The sequence below is a fragment of the Gallus gallus genome, chromosome Z (genome assembly GCF_016699485.2).
Source record: "Gallus gallus isolate bGalGal1 chromosome Z, bGalGal1.mat.broiler.GRCg7b, whole genome shotgun sequence".
NCBI classification, from domain to species: Eukaryota; Metazoa; Chordata; class Aves; order Galliformes; family Phasianidae; genus Gallus; species Gallus gallus.
Window position 1 is genome coordinate 47,280,430 of NC_052572.1, and position 12,445 is coordinate 47,292,874.

Sequence of the window (12,445 nt, forward strand, 5' to 3'; positions counted from 1 at the left end):
GTTTTATTAGCTTTTTTCAAAATGCATTCAACCTTTTAATTATCATTACTTTCTCTTAAGGATGTCCTTCCAAGTGATTCACCCATCAACACTAGCCCCTCAGACATCAACTATCATAACGTTCAGCTTAGAAACTGTACTGAACTTCAGACCCAGTCTTCAGAGGTGCTCTGACCTGACGGTATATCTCATGGCAATGAGACAGTGATGCTGACTTCAGAATTTTTCCAAAGCAGCTTCTGTAATCTGAGCCTGCAGGTCTTGTTTCTTACACACACAGGCTTTGCTAAGCGCCACATCTGCTTTTCCATTCCTCCCTGCCCATGGCTTGTCTTCCTCTTAAAGGTCATAAGACAAAAGAAGACCACTTCAGTCAAAGAGTTTATTTTATCTTGAAATATCCCAGTGTCATCAGTTTGCTAAGGAAGTCCATTATGATTATGGAGTTCCTGTTAAAAGAAATCACCTCTCATAGACCTCAATCAAATTTCTGTCTCCAAGGGTCTACAGAGAATTCAGCTTCAGGCAAGAGGAATAAACCCAGGATATGCAGTTTTAAGTCATAAATTGCTCCTGTCTTACTTCAACAACTTAACTACTTGCACTGAAGGGAACATTATGGCTTCTCACCTTTGGCCTTTCCATACATGAAAGCAAATTTCATTTAATTCTTTGCTCAACAACATAGAACAAGAAAACTGAGTCCGTCTCCTCCAAAATAAGTAACTGCCACAACTGTGGTGATAACATCACTGCATACACCTACAGTGCATGTAGGGAAGACTTTCAGAGACCCCCAGGGTTCATCTATCTATGCCAAAGCCCTGTCTTCCCTGAGGTACACCTGCCCAACTTCTTTTACAGGCTGTAAATAATGATGGATTTCTAAAAAGAAGGGCTATAATCTTAGGGTAAACCAGTATTTACCTCTGTCCATCAGCTCAGTACTTATTCAGGATTATGTCTTTCCTTCAAGCATTAAATATATCCTCATGTAGTAGCACATTTAACTTCTATTTCCTATCTTGCCTCTCTGCACTCACATGCATACACTGCTCTAGAATTGCTTGAAGCCATGGAGGCAACAGATCACTGCAGGTGAAAAGGAAGCATGATGTACCTTGATGGGTTGGTGGAAAAAGACATGCAGCTTCAATAAATTCACAAAAGATTCTGTCATTTGTCTCTTTTTCACTGAATTTTTTACTGAATCTTCTAAGGGATATTATTTAGCTTCTCAGAAGTACTTATTCAACAATGCAAAGTGTACAGTATGTTGAGCTTCCTCAAATAGCAAAATTATCTGAGCTTTATATTTTCCTATTTTAACTGATTGATCTCTGCATTTCTGGGAAAAAAAAAAAAAAGAAGATGAAGAAGAATATTAGCTAATTATGTGCAAATCAAATGCAGAAAGGAAGGGATACAACACACATTCTCTTTCCTTAAAATCTTACCTTGAGGGATGGCTTACTTGGGAAGAACACAGCAATACAATCTAAACGGTGACACACAAAAAATATTATTCTATATTAAATAATTTTTTACACGTCATCTGCACTGCAATGCGATATAATACAACAAACTGTAATGCAGATGGCAAGTTAAATATGAATGTAGGACAGGTTTGTTCAATTCTAGAGTGATATCTTTTTCCTTTTCTGAAGGATGTCCTGTAAATACAGACAAAAACTGCTCTTAGCTTTCCAAGGACTACAAAAGCATACTACAAAGCTATTTTCCAGCAAAATTTTCACTAAGTGGTGTCTGATTTCACAGCTTCTAAAACAAAAACCTATTGGTAACTTACTGCAGAAAAAAAATCAGATGTCTCTTCATTTGTTATTTACATAAAATGAACTTTCTTGTATTTATTTACATACTGCACTTGTGGAGTTTACATTTTATTTAAAAGCAGTCTTCTTTTGGACAGAAGTGAGTGAGATGACAGAACCCAGCTTCGCCTTATGCATATGGGAAACCAGATACAAACAGCAGAAAGTTATGACTTACTGCCTTATTTCTATATTCATAATAATTTTAACTGAAATATTTTATTCAGCTTTCAGAAGAAACATCACAGTATGAACTGCGCATGAATAAAATGACATGAATGACTAAAAATGAGCTGACCAGGAAAACAAAGTGATCTACATATACAGTAGCTAACACTACAGATTGACTAGTAAATAAGAAATTGTTTTTTCAGTAACTATCAAACAATGTGTCATTTGTGTATGTGTATAAATGAATAACAGAAGGGTGTGAGCTGTCTGACAGGAAAACACGTTCTTAATAGTGAGTATTGATATTCAGTCAATTATTTTTATGTAGAATAAAATAAGACTATTATTTTATTCTACATAATATTTTTAAAAATCAATACTTTTTAAAAATCACTACTGAAATAGGAAGTAATGTAACTCAGAGACTGTCTCTCACTTTTCCTGTGTACTAGCTTACTCAGCTATACCTCTGCTCTTCCTAGATACCAATCCAGCAAAAGTACTGATAGTTATTGCTGCATAGGACCAGGATATATGGTTTCTACCTATGGATTCTACAGCAGCAGAGAAATACGGAGGCAGCAGGCATTCAAGCTAAAAATCCTGCAAGGCCACATGGAAGCAGATGAAAATTTTTGTTATGTAGCCACAAACACAACATCTTCTTCTCCAGAAGTCATTGGAAATCCTACTTAGTAAATTTGACAATCCCCAAGTATGATACACAGACCCCACACTCTTTTTCCAGGGTACACATCTATGGCACTTGCCTTCTCATTCAGTTGGAAAGTTTCAATGAAAACAGCACTACGCCAGGATAGCAGACTCAACTTTTGCACAAGCCTCATGACTATCACTTATTATCACCAATTCACTGCAGCTCAGAATAAAAAAGCCCAAATCTTTATATTCTTTGTACAACTGGGAACACATGGAGTTCATTATATATATACATATACATTTAAATTTACACATGTACAGTACATTTAAATTTAGCCCTTGCTATCCAACCTCATTTATCCAGGTGGGAAGGCTGTTACCTTCCCATTTACTCATACTCCTCTCTGCTCCACAGACCAAGTATTCATTATTCATTGCTCTCAAACTGTCTAACTTATTAGTATAATTAGATTAATCCCAGTACAACTATTGCCAGCATGTGTAGCCTAAAAACTGTTGTTTTGTTTTTCTGACCTGAAGTATTAAGAATAATGTTGCTTCATAAAAACGGTCTTAAGTATCTAAGAAATATTACCTAAACATCACAAACCCTGTGAGAGAGGACACTCGCATACAAAACAAAATGAAATTCTCCAAAGCAGTCTCTGCACTTGGACGCCTCACTACTGGGGCACAGAGGCTCTAACATCTTAAAATACTTAACTGCTCTTATGGGAAAATTGTATCAACTAAAACCTAGCAATATTAACTAGGCTACCTTACAAAGCATTACTGTGAAGAGAAATAAACAAACATTACCTCCCTGCTATGGATGACGAAGCAGAAACAAAAAGAGCAAATAACTTGGCAAAGAGCACAGGCTGAACTGGGAGCAGAGGAGCACCGAACTCCAGACAATCTGACTCAGAATCCTACTCTGCCTTTCTCAGAGCATGAGGCTTTACTGCAGTGGCAGCTCCCAGATTACTTCACTTAGAACTTGGTACCTTCAAAAAGCAAGCAGGCCCTCAGTGTCTCAACTTGGAAGCCACAGAGGAGGCTTCTCCTATCTATCTTCTCCAGTGGTGATACTCTAATATTTTTTACGCAATTTGTCCAGACTGAGCAGGAAATCTAAGGCTGAGGTGGACCTTATTTCTTGGATGGTATTTACCTGCTCAAACAATGAGACAGCCTTCATGCTGGCCTCAGTTCACAGGTTCATTCAGCTAGATAATGAAGAAATACCAATTACAGAAGATTCTAAGAATTCACATCTTTCCACAAGCCTATATTCTGATGATGGGCTTATATGTCTTGTCCAAGCTTATATTTGCTTTTAAAATGAAATGAAAAGCAAAATGAAAAATTAATTTTATTACTTAAATAAGAAGAACGTGGTCAGGTGTCCTATGTTTCTTGCAGTCTGTTCCCAGCACACAACTTTAATCCAAAAGGATCATTTGTTTCTTCTCTGAGCCATTCTCATGAGAAAAAAGCATTAATTTCTAAGGAGCTTGTAGCAAGCAACACACCGCTTGCTGCTACTTCCAGAGCAAGCTGGATCACTTGCCTCCTGATCCAATTCTGTTCTCTTGGACACTCTTTCTCACCAGGTTACTCTTGCCCCGTGCTGTGCAGTGTATAAAATCAGGCAGTTTGAATGGAAATATTTGAGAATTTGCTCTTTCAATACGTTCCTCTATCTTCTAATCTCCTACGCTCTTCAGAGCTCCCTTAAATATGTTTAAGAAAGGAAATCAATGAAAGGTGACTGTGTACCAAAAGCAATCACGGGCTCTTCCTCTCTTTCCTTTCATTCCTTGGCTATTGAGCTGCCATCTGTCTATTTTGTTGGTTCGGGTTTTTTTTTTTTTTTTTTTTTTTTTATAATTGTTTAAAAAAGCCAACTGGAAACTTAAGGCAATCAACATTTTAGTGTATAACTTGGCCCACGCAATTATTTTTGCTGAGATAGGCTCTGAGCAAATACCAGGCCTCCTGCTGTGGAAATACTAACACACAGTTAGTCCTGTCTCTGTGGTAATAATTATGTGTCCAATTTGGACGGCAGCTACAGTAGCTCGTGGCACACAGACACAAACCACAACATATTGTTACAGCATCTCCTTTAATGTTCCCAATTATACAAATAAGCCCAGTCACACAGTAATATCACTTGTTCTAATGGCACAATAAAGCCTTCCAAAGTATATGATTACACCAGAACAGCTCAGCTACGAGTTGCTTAAACATACTGCTGACACAGTGAAGGTTGCATTAAGCTAAGCTATTGCTGCTCTGCAATACATCACTATATGCTTATGTTCTTCTTGCTTGCCATCTTTCCCTAACTATTATCGTTTTAAAAACAAAATCTTTGTTACAATAAGTCTGCCAAAAATCAGAACCAAATACTTGATAGATCTAGTGGTAACGTGATCATCATGAACGTGAATTAATCTCTACAAACACCAAAAAAGGGGCAAATAAACTATGTAAAGTCATATTTTTCTTCAAAATGTGCTGCAGAACACAAATCGTAAGAAAGTGTATTCTTAAAATATTACAGGAATCATAGGCATGGAAAACTGATTAAAACTTACAAATACAATTCTCGGAATTTTGATCAATAGAGAAGGCTCCAGCAATGCAAGGACTGTTTCTGCAATGTACCAGATGCAAATTCAAGTACAGCAAACAAAACTAAATTTTTATGACACCTTAAACTTTGGCTTACTTTCAGAGATGACAAATTAATACCAACGTTTTACTCACGTGGAAACTGCTTGTTATATGTTGCACAAACAGTTAATTCAGCATTTAGACGTTTACACCTACCTACCCCTCATTATGCAAACATTGATGAACTTTCTGGACTAACAAATGTTTTAAAACTAGAATAAATTGAATCAAAACCACTCACAAATGAAAATCATACCCATATCTCACAGTTTGTTTCCTCCCCCTCAAATTTATCTTCCCTTCTTAGAAACATTAACTGTTCTTCCTTATCTCCCATTTGCCCTGGAGATTGTGGATGTCCCATCCCTGGAGGCATTCAAGGCCAGGCTGGATGTGGCTCTGGGCAGCCTGGTCTAGTGATTGGCGACCCTGCACATAGCAGGGGGGTTGAAACTGGATGATCATTATGGTCCTTTTCAACCCAGGCCATTCTGTGATTCTATGATTCTATGATTTCTTTTGTGCTGCTTGAAGTTTCTCAGTCCATTACTAAACCTTCCTCTTTAGTCTCTCTTCATGCTTTCCACCATCTATTTTCTAACACACAAAAATGCCCATGGTAGAAGTGTGATGGAGTTCTAAAAATAAGTGATGTTTCAGCTGGTCCTCTTGTAATTTTGTAGGGGGGGCAAGTCTCCATGAAATATTTAACCTTACTTGAATGTGAATCAGTGTTTTAATCTGTTTCTGAAAAAAATAAATTATATAATGATGTTTATATTTTGAGCAAGTCAATATACTAAAGCAATATGTAATCAAAGAAAATTTGAATGACATCGAACCCATTTCTTTAACTTAGTGAAAGAAATTTTTGTCTGAAATGCTTTCCCCAAATCCAGGCCCATACAGACAACACCAAATGAAGACAGAAGCAAGATCTGTGGGGACAAGAGATTCACACAGAATACTGTTACCTCTAAAAGCTATTTTAACTATAAGGAACAGAAGAACCCCAGTTAGAGAAAATAAAAAGGTTAGTGAGGTCCTTAATCTGGTCCATTCCCTCCCACTAAGAAACCACATCCAAAGGAAAGAAAAACAGAAAACCCCAAACATATCCCGAAGTAAAAAAGAAAAACAAACAACTAAATGGCAACAACAACAACAAAAAGCCATAAAAACAAAAACAAAACAAAAAACACTTACTGTCTTCTTCAACTTTTTGATGGCGTAATGTTTCTGGGTCCCTTTCTGCCTGCATCTGTAGACAATGGATGTAGCCCCACTAAATTAAAAAAAAAGAAAAAAAAGAAAAGAAAAAAAAAAAAAGGAAGAATAGTTGTACATACATCTCTTTGAATATGTCAATAAACCGATTCCCTTAGCTAACATTTTCTACTTTTCCCACAGTGGGCAAAATTACCTCATTTTTTCCCCACACATGGAACCAAAAAAAAAAAACAGTGAAACATGCTCTCTATGAAACCATTGAAGTTCAGCTATTATTCAGGCAATAGAACTGCAAGTGCTCAAGGTGCCTCTGTCACACTTACGGCTCTTGGCACACACTGAACATCACTGTGGGCAGAGAGGAACATAGGCTGGCCCTGGATCCATGAGACCCTACCTTGTTTTTGTTAAGGCCATTGGCAATAATAAGCTAAGGCAGATTTTAGGCTTTTATTGTTGTTGTTCTTTATTTGTTTTTCCAACCACTACTGGCAGCAATGGCAGTGGAGACAGAAAAGAGGAAAAAAGTATTGTGGTACTTCCTGCCCAGTTGTCCAAATAGCCAAATATAGCACCAGATGAAGCACGCAGCACTCTGGTTAATTCAACGGAAACCAAAGAGGTTTGTTCAAAGCAAAACCAAACAGGTTGGGTGTAGAGCTTCAGGCCCTTTTCAAGACCCACAGCAAGCTAAATAAGAGCGCTCATAGTATAAATTAATGGCACTGGTATCTGGGAGACCAGATCAGAGTGGGAAGTTGGGGTACATTCTCCAGAAATCCAGATCAGGGTGGTCTCAGCAGCTTCATTTGTTACTTACAAAGTACCACCTTTGTACTCTATGAACTAGCTAAACAGAGGAAAAACCCGTGGCTAAACCATATTGGTTATAAATGATTCAGATTATACTCTATAACATTTGTGTTTAGACACCTCTGAACAACTCAGTGTCAGTCAGTAGTAAAATGGATGCTCTGAAGTACTACATCTCAGCATAGTATTTAAGGTCCTCTGAGACCCAACAATAGCGCTGACCATATGGGCCAAAGCAACAAAGTCTGTCCTCAAGAGATGTATCATGCTTTCTAAGATCTAGCAATTATTTCCAAAAAGCTGGAGATTTTTAAGCTAGAGGGGAGTGGCTCTATCATATATGACTTCCTGAGTAACATACACTGTGGAAGCTCATACAAAGGAAAGATGTCACACAAACCATGCAGCCAACTGTACTGCACATAGAATCACAGAATCACAGAATGGCCTGGGTTGGAAGGGTCCTCAAGGATCATGAAGCTTGAATCCCTCTGCTGCAGGCAGGGCCCACGAACCTCCACATTTAATACTAGACCAGGCTGCCCAGGGCCCCATCCAACCTGGCCTTGAACACCTCCAGGGAAACGGCACCCACAGCCTCCCTAGGCAGCCTGTTCCAGCACCTCACCACTCTCACAGTAAAGAACGTCCCCCTGATTTCCAACCTAAATCTTCCCTTCTACAACTTAAAACCATTTCCCCTTGTCCTCCTATTATCTATCCTTTCAAAGAGTTGGCTCCCCTCCTGTTTATAGGCTCCCGTAGGTACTGGAAGGCTGCAATGAGGTTACTCCTTAGCCTTCTTTTCTCCAGGCTGAACAAGCCCCGCTACCTCGGCCTATCTCTGTAGGGGAGGTGCTGCAGCCCTCTGATCATCTTTATGGCTCTCCTCTGGACCCCCTCCAACAGCCTCCTGTCTTTTTTGTATTGGGGGCCCCAGACCTGGATGCAGTACTCCAGATGGGGCATCAGGTAGGCAGGGTAGAGAGGGACAATCACCTCCCTGTCCCTGCTGACCACCTCTCTCATAATGGAGCCCAGGATACCATTTGCTTTCCGAGCTGCAAGAGCACACTGCTGGCTCATGTTAAGTTTGTCATCCACCAGGACTCCCAGGTCCTTCTCTGCAGGGCTAATCTCAAGGACAGCTCCTTCCAGTCTGTATATATGTCCAGGATTCCTCCGGCCCAAGTGCAAAACCTTGCACTTTGCTGTGTTGAACTTCATTACACACATCTCTTTCAACTAGAAGAAACCCATGCCAGTACATATATAAGAGATGGTCACAAGCAGTAGCATGACACAAACAGTTTTCTTCTGTATTTATAAACATGGTGCAGCCATGTTTACTGTATTAAGGCTGTCCCACAGGGTTTACTTTCTGGGTATGCTGTTTCTATGCAAAACCAGACTCAACGTTCCCAGCATGCAAACACTGCATTCACTCTCCTCACCACAGGCACAAGTGCCAGGTAATAGTCTACACAGGCAAGTCCAAGTGAGGACATGAACTGGCAACAGGCTGAGAGTATTCGTTTCAAGAAGACCTCTTCATCAGGAAAGGTAACCTACAGTAAGCTTTATGCAGTTCAATCACCTGAGAGCTGTCATGCATCAAACACTCATAAGGTAATCTTCACTTCATCTCAAATGCTAAAATGATATGTCTCTCCTACTGATGTACTGATAAATGTGTGGGAGTACTGAAAGCCTCAGCGACTCCCAAGATCATTACATTAATTTAATTAGATCTTTATTTGGCCAACTCTCAACAGACTTTGCTTAGAAGACAAATATATATATATATATTAAAAAAAAAAGAGAGAGAAACAAAATAACCCCAACACCACATTAAATATGGATATCTACATGCACACCTTTTCAGTACAACTGAAAATATTAAAATGTAAAATTGAGAGGACCTGCCATGATAAGGTTTATAACTCTTACATTTAATTCCAGCACTGCAATGGGTAAGTAACTGTATAAACAGTACATCAAACTTGTGTGTTGTTTCATATATTCAGAGTGGAATACAAACATTAAACTAATGAAGCTCATATGCTCCTGTTAGGTGGGCAGATAACCTAGAACTCACTTTTTACTTGGTTGAAGGCACAGTTAGGTATACTGTGCAGACAGTGATCCCAACAAATAGATCATGTGCCCATCTCCTGGTAATCCTAGCAGCTGTTGTGACTGAGGGCAGTTACTGACACTCAGTGCTGCTGTAGTCAGTGTCTGCTTCACCAGTTGGTAGCCTGGCTATACAATGTCTTCCACATGAACACAGATCCAGCCACTGTTAGATCTCTCATGATTTTAAGGAACAGGCTTCATAATGGGATGGACAGCTGAACCAGCAGGGGTGTGTACTGGGTTTACATGGCAAGGTTTTGGTAGCAGGAGGCTGCAGGAGAGCTCTGTGAGCAGAACCCAGCACTACCCCACATCAGACCAGCAACTCTACCTGCTCCAAAAGGGATCCACTGCTGGGCAAAGCTGAGCCATGGGCAATGCTTGGTGTCCTCTGAGAGAGCAGATTTAAGAGAGGGAAGAACTGCTGCATGATAGCAGCCAGGAGAGAGGTGTGAGAAATGTGAGAAGAACAGCTTTGCAGCCCCAAGGTCAGTGCAGCAGGAGGGATGGAAGCTTCCTGCTAGACCTTGGTGAGCCTTCTTCTGACTCAGCACATACAGCTTTTCAGACTGTATGACTTGGAGGGTCACTAGTATCATCAGAGTGATTCAAGACCTCATCACCAAAAGCAGTAGGAAGTTTCACTGACAAAAAGCTCTGCAACTGAAAAGCTCAGAGAGATGGTAACTGGGATAATCTCTTGCCCTCATCTCTACTTGTTCAGCATCAGACCATGACTGCAAACAGTAATACCCTCAAAATCTGGAATGTAATTCTTATCAATGAAACATTTCATGGACATACTTCATCAGAAAAAAAAAATAATGTAGAAAGCAAAAATTGTCGTGGCAACATGCACATTACTTTCTGCAAGCATTCTCCACTATATCTGAATAATACATTTTAACAGTACTCCAGAAGAGAGACCACCTATATTCAATGGCTTAGGCACTTGTATGATAAGCAACAGGTACCACAAATAGGGAATATTTAATCCTATGGCATGAGTAGTTTCAGCAGAAGAAACTGAGAGGACTCTAAGCCCAAGCAATTAGTAATCACTTGCAGATGCACATAGGAGAATGTGATTGACAACCATTTCCAACTCAGAGGAGAAACGTGAAATTAAGTACACCATACTCCAGATGAGACTGACCATAAGAGTACTCACTATATGGTGTTGACATATTTCAAATTAATCATACTGATTCTTCCCTCTTCATAGTTGGTGAATATATGCATACTTATACATGCATATATGTACACATCCAGTCTGTGAAACTGAGAGAAAATGCACAGTCATACTTCAAGTACACAAAGTCAGAAATAGTGGTGTGAACAAAGATGGAAGGCCCAGGAGGGACATTATGGAGATACCATTATGTATACCATTATATGGTATATTATATATCATTACCATATGGAGACAGAAGTGGTGAGCAGAATTTGCGCATAAAGGCAATAAATGATAAAGTAGATTTTGTAGAACCAGGCTTGGACTCACGGTGGAGACTGGCAGAGAGAAAAGCCAAAGGAAGAAAACTCTCAGAATCTGAGCTGGGTGAGAAAACACATCTTTCTCCTCCAGCTCAAGAAAAAGCCCTTCTACCTCTGAAACAAGAGAATCAAAATGAAATAGTTGCACATTTACTTGGTCACAGGTAGATAGAAAAGGTAAATTCCTACAGCTGCCATCTTTATAATAAAAGGAACAGCACTGACAGTATTTCCACTAGCCACAGAAAAATGGATTTTGTTTTTTTTTTTAAATAGGTCAGCATTGCCATACTGTGCCACCCTCGGTTATATCCTGCATTTTGAATCAACTCAGTACAAACACACTCCTGAATGTAATCTCCTCTAAATTTCATTTGGATTAAATTCCTTAAGTTCTGAATTGATTTTTTAAAAATAAATCAGTTTGTGCTTCATGCAGTCAAAGAACGATTACACGATCCAGTTTGTGCAATTAAATTATGTGACAGAATGAACATTCTGTGGCTCCACAGCCACTGAAATCGCTGCTGCCAGCACTGCAGTAATACTGAAGTCGTATTGGTTCCCATAGAGAATACTGAACTTTTATGTAGCCTACAGAGGTATGAAGTTAAAATAGATGAACTTTTTTCTTATATATACATTACAGGAGGACCAAATGATCAATTAAATTATTGTTCCATGATTTCAAAATTAAAACTCCCTGTTCAAAGATAAAGATCACTCAGAATAAAAGGAAAAAAAAATGTCATAGGAAACTGACAATCTACCAAATGTCTTGGGAGTCTGTCAAGGTCCCCTCTGACTAGAAATTAGTCACTTTGTTGATAATGTTTAACTGGGAAGTGTTTTAAACTCCTCAGAATGATGAGAGGCCTTCCAGATAGATCCAGACTGGTTGAAGCACAGGGCAATTAGAAACAGCAGGAAGTTCAGCAAAGGTAAATGTGGGGTGCTGCATGTGAGACAGTGCAATGTCAGACAAAGGTACACATATGAGACAAGCATCTGGAGAGCTGCTCAGCAGGAATGGACCTCGGGGTGCTGCTAACAGCAGCTCAGCATAAGCAGCAGTGTGCCCTGGCATCCAGAAATACCACATTAAACATACCACAGCCAGCAAAACAGAAGAGGAGATTCTCCCACTTTTAGTGATTGTCCCTTAGAAGAAGCAGATGAGGGAGCTGCAGTTGTTTAGTCTGGAGAAGAGGAGGCTAAGGGGAGACCTTGCTGTTCTCTACAACTCTGAAAGGAGGTGGTAGCGAGCTGGGGTTCACTCTCTTAAGATGAGAGGTAATGGTGTCAAGTTGCACCAGTGGAGATTCAGGTTAGATATTAGTAAAAAAAACTGTCTCTGAAAGGTGGCAATGCATTGGAACATGCTTCTCAGGGAGGATGGAACATGCTACTCTCCA

At 39.5% G+C, this 12,445-nt stretch overlaps 1 protein-coding gene across 3 annotated transcripts in view; it reads right to left on the minus strand.

The window, feature by feature from the left end:
- The window catches only part of CAMK4 (calcium/calmodulin dependent protein kinase IV), a 172,898-nt gene that overhangs the window by 82,617 nt on the left and 77,836 nt on the right, over positions 1-12,445 (minus strand). For 2 of the 3 annotated variants that reach the window (XM_046905487.1, NM_001397233.1), the window contains exon 2: positions 6,558-6,636. The exons of the other annotated variant lie outside the window; for it this stretch is intronic. In XM_046905487.1, coding sequence (XP_046761443.1) covers positions 6,558-6,636 — 79 coding nt within the window. The remainder of the gene's footprint in view (positions 1-6,557; positions 6,637-12,445) is intronic. 3 annotated transcript variants of the gene reach the window in all.